Below are 11,681 nucleotides of genomic sequence, written 5' to 3'. Positions count from 1 at the left end.
ACAAAGCTCGGGCAGACCAAAGAGCGTCTTTCACCCAGTTGATGACCTTCCAACAGCACTCGATGTCAGTCTCTGAATGCGTCCCTGGGAACAGTCCGTAGATCACAGAGTCCTCTGTGACGGAGCTGCTCGGAATAAATCGTGACAGGGACCCCTGCAAACCTCTCCAGACTCTCTTGGAAAATCCACACTCTGTGAAGAGGTGTGCGACCGTCTCCTCTCCATAGCAGCCGTCCCGAGGGCAGTGTGCGCTGGTAGTGAGGTTCTGACGGTGCAGGAAGGATCTGAGTGGGAGGGCTCCCCTCACCGCCAGCCAAGCTAGATCTTGGTGCTTGTTGGTGAGTTCTGGTGATGAGACATTTTGCCAGACAAGCTGGGCAGTCTGCTCTAGGAACCACGCCACAGGATCCATGGAGTCATTTCCCTGCAGTGCCTGCAGGACGTTCCGTGCTGACCACTGTCCGATGGACTTGTGCTCAAACGTGTTGGTCTGGAAGAACCTTACCACGAATCACATGTTGCGGCAATGGTCCAGCTGACTGTTACATTGCGTGGCATCTGCGCCAGGCCCATCCTTCGCAACACTGGGGACAGGTAGAACGTCAGCAGGCAGTGATACTTGGCGCCCACATGCCTTGGCTCTACGCTCCGCCTGATGCAGCCACACACGAAGGCGTCCATCAGGGTGAATGCGACGTTGGGCAAGCTTTTACCCCCATTGTCTGCCAACTTGTGCATTATGGCCCGTCGCACCCGGTCCATCCTTGACCCCCAGATGAAGCGGCGTATGAGTGGGGAGGTCACATAACATGTGACAATAGAGTTTAATTGAATCATTGAGTTGAATTCAAGTTTGCACATGAGACTGTTAAATAAAATAACAGTGTTTGCTGTAGAAGTAATGTTATTGTGCAGCCTAATGTAATGAACAATTCACGATGAGAAACACTGATGTGTTGAGTTTCAGGGAATGAAATTTACCCGCAGCTGATTGCAAATGACATCCACTTTGTGATTGACGGGGCTGAGCTCCGCCTCCCCCCAGCCGTGCCCCGCCCCTTTCATTGGCCGCAGGTTCAGCAGCAGCAGCAGTCGCGGCGGCGGCTCCACAGCTCCGCCCCCCCGGGTCCTAAACCCGCCGCACGTTGTTGTCCAGCCTCACTTACCCCCTCTGGCAGCTTGTTCCAGACACCCACGACCTTCTGTGTGAAAATGTTCCTCAGTTTCCCATTAAATCTTGCACCTCTCACCACAAACCTGTGTCCTCTAGTTCTCGATTCCACTGCTCCGGGTAACAGACTGTGCACTCACCCTGTCTATTCACCTCTTGATCTTATGCACTTCAACCTCCTGCGCTCCAATTAATAAATCCTTCCCTGCCCAACCTCTCCCTTTCGCTCTGACCCTCAAATCCCGGCACCGTCTTCGTGAATCCACTCTGCAGTTGTTTCCAGCATTTTATTCTGCCTTACACTGTCCCAAGCGCTACTCTCCGCTTCCGTCTATGTTCAGGACAGTTTAATGTGTAACTGACCCCTCCCTGTGGTAGAGAGCGGGGGAACCCTCCATAGTTTCCGCGGCTGGATTTGTCTCCTTCCTTTAAAATGGTCGTAACGATGGTGACCCTCGGGTGCTCTGGCCGGCGCTCCTCTTCCCAGAGGAAGGCAGACATTGATGGTGAAACTTACCAGCGCCTTCAGTGCACCTGCACAACCTTTGGCCGTCTGAGGAGAAGACTGTTTGAAGATCAGGACACAATTCGCAAGTCCTCAATCATTTTGTCACACACCTTCTGTCTTTTCATCTCTGGCCTTTGTCCAACCGTCTGACTATCAACTCCCTCTCCCCCCTCAACTGTGTCAACCTATTGCCAGCCAGGCTTTGTCCTGCCTCCTTCCTCCCATCGTTATTCCATCTCCCACCCCCTACAATCAGTCTGAAGAAGGGTCCCGACCCGAAACATCAGCTGTCCATATTCTCCAGATGTGCTGCTTGACCCACTGACTTACTCCAGCACTTTGTACTTTTTTTTGTAAACCTGCATCTGCAGTTTCTTGTTTCTGCACCTTCACGTTGAACATTTGCGTCAGATTTACATTCATTCCTCTAGACGGCGGCGTACGCAGTGGACATGCGTTTTGAACCAGGAAGAGGCAGAGTTAAAAAATGGCTTCGAAAGACAGGTTCGAGACTTTAACCGAGGAGGCAGTTTGTCCCATCTGCCTGGATTTCTTCACCGATCCGGTGTCACTGGAGTGTGGGCACAACTTCTGCCGCTCCTGTATCACACAGAGTTGGGACATGGAGGGGAGAAACTCCTGCCCGGAATGTAGAGAGGTGTTTACAGACCGCATCCTCAGGGTGAATCGGGCCTTGGCGAGACTGGCTGAGAAAGCTCGAACACTGAGCCTGAATCGGACAGAGAAGGAAAGTAAACTTCACTGCGAGGAACATCAGGAAGAACTGAAGCTGTTTTGTGAAACTGACAAGAAGCTGATCTGTGTGGTTTGTGCAGGTGGGCGGGAACACAGAGATCACCGCTTCATTCTGATAGATGAAGCTGTTGAAAACTACAAGGTAAAAGCAAACCGATTTTGATCGCATCGTTGTTTAATTCCGTCTTTATACTCTAAAACTTTTATTCTCCGATTTTCAAAAACAATCGCAGGGTCAGGTTAAAGCTTCCATCCAGTCTCTCACAAAAGATAAATCAGGGATCCAGCAAATGATGCAGCAACAGAAAGAGAAGATTTCTGGAGTTCTGGTAAGGCTTTTAAGTTTCGATTTCCTGATCTTGTGCAGGTTTGATCCCTATGACGCGTGTAATAACAGGGCAGCGCAGTGACACAAGTAGTGCTGCTGTCTCCCAGTTCTGGTTACCGGGTTCGATCCTGACCTCGGGTGCTGCATAGAAAATAGGTGCAGGAGTAGGCCATTCGGCCCTTCGAGCCAGCACCGTCATTCAATATGATCATGGCCTACCCTTTATTCTTTAACTATAACCCCAGGTTCTGGACTCCCCCAACATCGGGAACATTTTTCCTGCATCTAGCCTCTCCAATCCCTAAAGAATTTTACATGTTTCTATAAGATCCTATCTCATCTTTCTAAATTCCAGTGAATACGAGCCCAGTCGACCCATTCAGAATCAGTCTGAAGAGGGTCTCGACCCAAAACGTCACCCATTCCCTCTCTCCTAGATGCTGCCTGACCTGCTGAGTTACTCCAGCATTTGTGATACATTCTTTCATCATTTGTCAGTCCTGCCATCCCGGTAATTAACCTGATGAACCTACACTGCACTCCCACAATAGCAAGAATGTCCTTCCTTAAATTAGGAGATCAAAACAGCACACAATTTTCCAGGTGTGGTCTCAACAGGACCATGCACAACTGCAGTCGGACCTCCTTGCTCCTAAACTCCAATCCTCTCACAATGAAGGCCAACATGCCATTAGCTTTCTTCACGTGCATGTTTACTTTCATTGACTGATGTACAAGGACACCCAGGTCTCATTGCACCTCCACTTTTCCTAATCTGACGCCATTCAGATAATAATCTGCCTTCTTGTTCTTGAAACCAAAGTGGATAACGTCACATTTATTCACATTTTACTGCATCTGCCATGCATCTGCCCACTCACCCAACCTGTCCAACTCACCCTGCAGTCTCACAGCATCCTCCTCGCAGCTCACACTGCCGCCCAGCTTTGTGGCATCCGCAAACTTGGAGATGTTACATTTAATTCCCTCGTCTAAATCGTTAATATATATTGTAAATAACTGCGGTCCCAGCAATGAGCCTTGCGGCACCCCACTAGGGGGTGGTGGACGGATAAATGGGAATTAATGGGCACTTGAAAAGGAATAGGCAGCTGGGAATTGCATTAGGGGGAGAGGATTGATGGGTTATCAGATTACCATCACAACATTTCAGAAGCATTTAGACAAACATTGTGGTGTTTCTAAAGGTGAGGAGTTACACTACAGTCTGGCGAAGTGAAAGTACAGTCACAAAATGGAGGGGGATATTTCAGAAATAAATGCTGCATTTACCAGTAATTCAGAACTGGGTAAATGTTTCATCTGTTCCAGTTGTTGTTGTTCCCAAACTAATTGGCCTCCCACATAATCTATGGGATCTCAGGACTGCCTGGCCTAAATGTAGAGAGGTGTTTGTATTCTGTGGAGTTGAGAACTCCGACGGGTGATCCTATAACTGATCCCAAGGGCCACGAATGAGCAGAGGACTGTAAATCTCTGGGGTTCTCCAACCAAGAGACTCTGAGAGGTTTAACCTGTTAGACGTATTTATACCAAAGGAAGATACATTTTTGAAAATTCGGGGAACTGAAATGAAAGGGAATGGGACAAGGCGGAGGAGTTTGTTCCTGGGCTAGATCAGCCATGACCACATTGTGGGGATTAACATTGAAATCTAGAATGTGGCGCACACAGCAGATTGATCATCTATATCCGGTTCCCATCAGCAGTGGGCGGTCACCTTGGGGGAATTTGCTCTGTTTGTTTTACCCACCTTTGTTCACCATAGAATGACATCCCATTCTACATCATAGACCAGGCCATTCGGCACATCCTATCCAGTCAGGATTTTTGCTCCACTCAACATCCCTCCCATCTACTCACCACACCCGGTAACAATACCCCGAATTCCAGGAGCGCTCGCGTGTTTATCCCGCTTGCCCTTAAATGTATCTCTGCTGTTGTCTTCATTCCCTCCAATGCTAGTGAGGTCCATGTTCTCATGACTGCATTCCTTTCGGTATTTGTTGAAGACCACGTTACATTTCAGCTTTGATTTTTGCTCTCCCATCGATTAGAGATATTATTTCATCCTCACCCATTTAAATCCACCGATAAACTTAAATCCTATCTCATCATTCTTCAGATAAAACCCCACGACCTGCCCTGTCTTTGCATTGCGCTCCATCCTCTCAGTCATGGCATCATTATCATGAACATTCCTTGTGCTTTTCCCCATCGTTCTACGTCTCGACGGTAATGTCCACTTTCTATCTGCGTGGCAGCGGCTGTTAAATATTCGCAGGGTTCATGATGAAGCCAAACCACCGTCGGTGGTAGAGGAGGCCTTGCCGATTGAAAAGTTTCATTGCCCTGTTTCATTCAACACAACATTTAAAGAAACATCTGATGACTTCAAGCAAGGTAAAGCTTATAACTTTTCCATTGTTCTTGTTTCTGACATCTTGAAGTAAGATGTGTACGAAAGAACTGCAGTTGCAGGTTTAAATCGAAAGTAGACACAAAATGCTGGAGTGACTCAGCGGGACAGGCAGCATCTCAGTCGAGAAGGAATGGGTGATGTTTCGGGTCTGGACCCTTCTTCAGTCTGAAGAAGGGTCTTGACCTGAAACGTCACCCATTCCTTCTCTCCAGAGCTGCTCCCTGTCCCGCTGAGTTACTCCAGCATTTTGTGTCTACCTTTGATTGGACTATCTTTAAGTTATACAAAGATGCAAAGATTAATGTTATTTTGAACTGAAGGGAAATTGAAGATTTGATCTACCACCAAGCTCATCTGCTGGGAAGCATCACCGAGTCAGAGAGCTTTGTAGCACAGCAACACGCCCTTTGACTGGACTCGACCATGCCAACCACGTTGCCCAACCAAGCTAGCCCCATTTTCCTGAGTCTGGCTCATATCCTTCCAAGTCTTTCTTACCCACGTATCTACCCAATTCTCTGTGAACTGTTGTAATTGTACCTGCCTCGCCCACTTCCTCTGTCAGATCGTTCCACATCTACACTACCCACTGACTGAAAAACCTGCTCCTCAGGTCCTTTTTATTGTTTCCATTCTCACCTTAAACTGATGCGTTCGAGGTTTAGACTCTCCGACCTTGGGTAAAGTATTACGGCTAATCACCTTGTCTGTGCATCTTATACACATATATAATGTCTCTCTGACAGGCTCCCAAGAAAAAATGTCCCAGTCTAAATAGTCTGTTCCAGGAATGAGTAGATTAACCTATGATGAGCGTTTGTCGGCATTGGGCCTGTACTCGCTGTTGCTTAGAGGAATGAGGGGGGGATCTCATTGAAAAATACAGAATAGTGAAAGGTTTGGATAGAATGGACGTGGAGAGGACGTTTCCATTAGTGAGCGAGTCTAGGACTAGATATTTATTTACAAAAATGCTGGAGTAACTCAGCAGGTCAGGCAGCATCTCAGGAGAGAAGGAAAGGGTGACGTTTCGGGTAGGACAAAGGAAGGATGTAGGTGGAGACAGGAAGACAGAGGGGAACTGGGAAGGGGAGGGGAAGAGAGGGACAGAGGAACTATCTAAAGACAATAGACAATAGGTGCAGGAGGAGGCCATTCGGCCCTTCGAGCCAGCACCGCCATTCAATGTGATCATGGCTGATCATTCTCAATCAGTACCCCGTTCCTGCCTTCTCCCCATATCCCCTGACTCCGCTATCCTTAAGAGCTCTATCCAGCTCTCTCTTGAATGCATTCAGAGAATTGGCCTCCACTGCCTTCTGAGGCAGAGAATTCCACAGATTCACAACTCTCTGACTGAAAAAGTTTTTCATCATCTCAGTTCTAAATGGCTTATTCTTAAACTGTGTTCTGGACTCCCCCAACATTGGGAACATGTTTCCTGCCTCTAACGTGTCCAACCCCTTAATAATCTTATACGTTTCGATAAGATCTCCTCTCATCCTTCTAAATTCCAGTGTATACAAGCCTAGTCGCTCCAGTCTTTCAACATTTGAAAGTACAGCCATTCCGGGAATTAACCTAGTAAACCTACGCTGCACGCCCTCAATAGCAAGAATATCCTTCCTCAAATTTGGAGACCATAGCTGCACACAGTATTCCAGGTGCGGTCTCACTAGGGCCCTGTACAACTGCAGAAGGACCTCTTTGCTCCTATACTCAACTCCTCTTGTTATGAAGGCCAACATTCCATTGGCTTTCTTCACTGCCTGCTGTACCTGTATGCTTCCTTTCAGTGACTGATGCACTAGGACACCCAGATCTCGTTGTACGTCCCATGTTCCTAACTTGACACCATTCAGATAATACTCTGCCTTCCTATTCTTACAACCAAAGTGGATAACCTCACACTTATCCACATTAAACTGCATCTGCCATGCATCCGCCCACTCACACAACCTGTCCAAGTCACCCTGCAACCTCATAGCATCTTCCTCACAGTTCACACTACCACCCAGCTTTGTATCATCTGCAAATTTGCTAATGGTACTATTAATCCCTTCATCCAAGTCATTAATGTATATTGTAAATAGCTGCGGTCCCAGCACCGAGTCTTGCGGTACTCCACTAGTTACTGCCTGCCATTCTGAAAGGGACGCATTTATCCCCACTCTTTGCTTTCTGTCTGTCAACCAATTTTCTATCCATGTCAGTACCCTACCTCCAATACCATGTGCTCTAATTTTGCCCACTAATCTCCTATGTGGAACCTTGTCAAAGGCTTTCCGAAAGTCAAGGTACACCACATCCACCGGCTCTCCCCTGTCAATTTTCCTGGTTACATCCTCAAAGAATCCCAGAAGATAAGTCAAGCATGATTTCCCCTTTGTAAATCCATGCTGACTCGGAACAATCCTGTTACTACTATCCAAATGCTCCGCAATTTCGTCTTTTATAATTGACTCCAGCATCTTCCCCACCAGTGATGTCAGACTAACTGATCGCATTAGTTAACGGTCCGGGGGGGGGGGGGGGGGGAGCGCATTAGTTAAAGGTCGGGGGGGGGAGCGCATTAGTTAAAGGTCCGGGGGGGGGGGGGAGCGTATTAGTTAAAGGTCCGGTGGGGGGGGGGAGCGTATTAGTTAAAGGTCCGGTGGGGGGGGGGGAGCGCATTAGTTAAAGGTCCGGTGGGGGGGGGGGGGGGGGAGTGTATTAGTTAAAGGTCCGGTGGGGGGGGGAGCGCATTAGTTAAAGGTCCGGGGGGGGCGTATTAGTTAAAGGTTCGGGGGGGGGAGCGCATTAGTTAAAGGTTCGGGGGGGGGGGGGGAGGGCGTATTAGTTAAAGGTTCGGCGGGGGGGCGCATTAGTTAAAGGTTCGGGGGCGGGGGGTCTTTGGCCCTTGGGTATTTTCACATTATCAAATCTGGCCCTCTTTGAAAAAAGTTTGGACACCACTGCCCTAGGATCTCTGCCCACTAGAACATCTGGGAGATTGCTTGTACCCTCCTTAGTGAAGACTGATCCAAAGTACCGGTTCAACTCGTCTGCCATTTCCTTGTTTCCCATAATAAATTCTCCCTCTTCTGTCTTCAAGGGACCCACATTTGCCTTGACTATTTTTTTCCTCTTTACATACCTAAAAAAGCTTTTACTATCCTCCTTTATATTATTAGCTAGTTTACCCTTGTACCTCATTTGCTCCACGTATTGCCTTCTTAGTCATCTTCTGTTGCTCTTTAAAAGAGTCCCAATCCTCTGGATTCCCACTCTTCTTTGCTTTGTTATACTTCTGCTCTTTTATTTTCATGCTGTCCTTGACTTCCCTTGTCAGCCACGGGTGTCTCTTACTCCCCTTGGAATCTTTCCTCCTCTTTGGGATAAATTGGATGGAGTTGAGGGGGGAGGTAAAGGGACAGGTGTTGCATCTCCTGCGGTTGCAGGGGAATGTGCCCGGGGATGGGGTGGTTTGGGCAGAAAGGGACGAAAGGTCAGAGCCTCAGAATTAAAGGATGTTCCGTTAGGAAGGAGATGAGGGGAAATGCTTTTAATCAGAGGGTGGTGAATTTGTGGAATTCATTGCCACAGAAGGCTGTGGAGGCCAAGTCGGTGGATATTGTTAAGGCAGAGATAGCTGGATTCTTGATTAGTATGGATGTCAGAGGTTATGGGGAGAAGACAGGAGAATGGGGTTAGGAGGGAGAGATAGATCAGCCATGATTAAATGGTGGAGTAGAATTGAAGGGCCGAATGGCCAAATTCTAATACTTTCACTGATGACATTACGACCTGATGATGGTCCAACTTCACCTGATAACCCAGCCCTTCAGACCTGATGAAGTTGTTGTAAACACTTTTGCACCCACTCCAATTCACCGTGATCATAACGACCCCACCACACACCTCCAACTCCTCTTCAACATCCTCAAATTACCGCTAACCTCAATATCAACCTGCTCCGATCTGCCTCCATATCTGAATAATCCCGCTTCATTCCTCCATCCCCACCGCAATCTCGCAATCCTCCTCACTCTCCACACTCGTCCTCCCCGTCCACCCTCCCCCACCTCACGAAATTCTCCTCTCCATCCCCGGATAAAATCTCCGGGAGAGATGTCTGTTGTCCACCCGATGTGGTCGGGGTGAAACCCCGGGCAGGGTTTCAGTTGTCCGCCCGCCTGTGCCTGAGGCCGAGCGGCCTCTCCCCCGGTCCCGGGGCCGCGCTGCCCGAGTCTTCCCCCCGACCCCCGGGGACTCTCTGATTCTCTGCTTCTCTCCCCAGTCTCCGTCACCCTGGATGTGGAAACAGCGCATCCGCAGCTCGAGGTGTTTGAGGATCGGAAGAGGGTGAGACTGACCCAGACCAGGAGGAGTCTCCCTGACACCGGGAAGAGGTTTACAGGCAGGGAGTGTGTGCTGGGATCGGAGGGATTCACATCGGGGAGACATTACTGGGAGGTGGAGGTGGCGGGGAGTCTGTGCTGGGGTCTGGGAGTCGCCGCAGAGTCTGTGGAGAGGAAGAGACAGGCCACACTGACACTGGAGACTGGCGTCTGGGGCATCAGGCGGGTGGGTGGCGGGTTTGATGCACTCACCTCCCCTCCATCCCGTCTCCCCGCCTGTCCCATCACCGGGAGGGTGGGAGTTTATCTCAGTTACGAGTCCGGGACAGTTTCATTTTACGACGCGGACACCAAGTCCCATCTCCACACCTTCACTGGGAATAAATTCACGGAGAAACTTTACCCTTTCTTCGGGGTTTATTGGGTTGGAAACTGGCTGAGGATCTGCTCCGGTTCCGCTCCGGGTGTGTAAAAGGGTCGGGTCCCAGGACCGGCGTGAGGAGCGGGGCTCAGGGGCTGTGGGGCAGAAACCCGGTGGACAACAGGTCGGCGCTGAACGGCTCCCATTTTCCCCAAATTCCGCGTCGTAAAAACCCCAGTGAGCACGGAAATAAAACCAGGGGGAATGTAAATGTGGGAAGAGAGAAATAAACAGCAAGTGGAATCACAGCTGTCGATCCGTTCATTTCAACGAGTTAACTGCGTCCGCCAACGGAACAGAAATACTTTTTTGTAATTCTGTGTCTTGTTGCTTTTATATTCGTATAGCTTTATGGTAATTCGCATATCACTGTAGCTTAATTGGCACACGTGACAAAAAAAAACCCTTTGAAACCTATATCTCTAAAACTTACTAAAGCTTGCTTGGAGAACTTAATGCTTTTAAACTAGCTCTTGTTCAGACCTTATCTTTGTTTCTGATTATCGTGTAATGAGGATCTGTGATGAATGAATGAATGAATGAATAAAACTTTACTTTCATTCAAAACTATACAGACGAGTGCATATTTGAAAGAAATTCCGTTGCAACTGGCTTCAATGTAACACAAAATAATAAAAATGTATTAAAGAAAAATAAATAAATAAGTGACTCGCATATAAAATAATGGCGGGGGACCATTGTGAATTCAAGAGTCTGATGGCTCGGGGGGAAGAAGCTATTGCAGAACCTGACTGTTCTGCTCCGGATGCTGCAGTACCTTTGACCAGAGGGCAGCAGGGTGAACAGTCCGTGATGGAGATGGGTGGGGTCTTTAATAATTTTGTTGCCCTTGGACAAGCAGCGTTTGTGTGCAATGTCCTGGATGGAAGGAAGTCAAGTCCCGATGATTTTCTCAGCCGTCCTCACCACTCTCTGCACGGACTTCTATGGTGCCCCTGTAGAAAGTGGTGAGGGTGTGATGGGGGAGGTGTGCTCTTGTCATCAGGCGCAGAAAGTGCAAACGCTGCTAGGCTCTCTTGACGAGAGCTGCAGTGTTTAGGGACCAGGTCAGACTGTCTGTGATCTGCACCCCCAGGAACTTAATGCTCCTGACTACCACCACCGCAGTGTCACTGATGTGGAGTGGTGTGTGCCTGCAACGTTTTCTCCTGAAGTCAACGATGATCTCCTTTGGTTTTGCGACATTCAGGACCAGATTACTTGTGTTGCACCAGTCCGCCAGTTGCTAAGGCCCAGTGGACCCAATTTTCTTACCAAATGCTGAGGGATGATCGTGTTGAATGCTGAACTGAAGTCCAAGAACAGCATTCGCACATATGTGTTCTTGTCCTCCAGATGTGCCAGGCTCAGGTGGGGTGCAGAGGATATGGAGTCCTCTGTGGAGCGGTTTGGCCGGTAAGCAAACTGCAACGGGTCAAGTGTGTGGGGGGGGGGGGGGGTTAGTCTGGAGATGATATGGTCCTTGACCAGCCTCTCGAAGCACTTCATCATTATGGGAGTGAGTGCTACAGGGCGGTAATCGTTGAGACAAGTGATTGTGGATTTTGTTCGGCACTGGTATGATGGTAGCAGTCTTGAAGCACGATGGGACAATAGCGTGGTTCAGCGAGGTGTTGAAGATGTGAGTGAGGACATGTGCCAGCTGATCAGCACATTCCCTGAGCACCCGGCCTGGTATGTTATCAGGGCCTGC

General features: G+C 48.8%; 1 protein-coding gene across 1 annotated transcript; it reads left to right on the top strand.

Annotated features, from left to right (window-relative positions):
- Positions 1-2,253: 2,253 nt before the first annotated feature.
- On the top strand, positions 2,254-10,586 carry LOC144591553 (zinc-binding protein A33-like). The gene is made up of 4 exons (XM_078395646.1): positions 2,254-2,577; positions 2,669-2,764; positions 5,049-5,187; positions 9,486-10,586. Exons 1-4 carry the CDS (start codon positions 2,302-2,304, stop codon positions 10,016-10,018), a joined length of 1,044 nt encoding a protein of 347 aa, XP_078251772.1. The 5' UTR covers positions 2,254-2,301; the 3' UTR covers positions 10,019-10,586.
- Positions 10,587-11,681: the final 1,095 nt, after the last annotated feature.

This window comes from Rhinoraja longicauda, unplaced genomic scaffold, assembly GCF_053455715.1.
Source record: "Rhinoraja longicauda isolate Sanriku21f unplaced genomic scaffold, sRhiLon1.1 Scf001109, whole genome shotgun sequence".
Classification (NCBI taxonomy): Eukaryota; Metazoa; Chordata; class Chondrichthyes; order Rajiformes; family Arhynchobatidae; genus Rhinoraja; species Rhinoraja longicauda.
The sequence above is the reverse complement of the archived record's forward strand: the minus strand, read 5'-3'. Positions and strand labels throughout refer to the sequence as shown.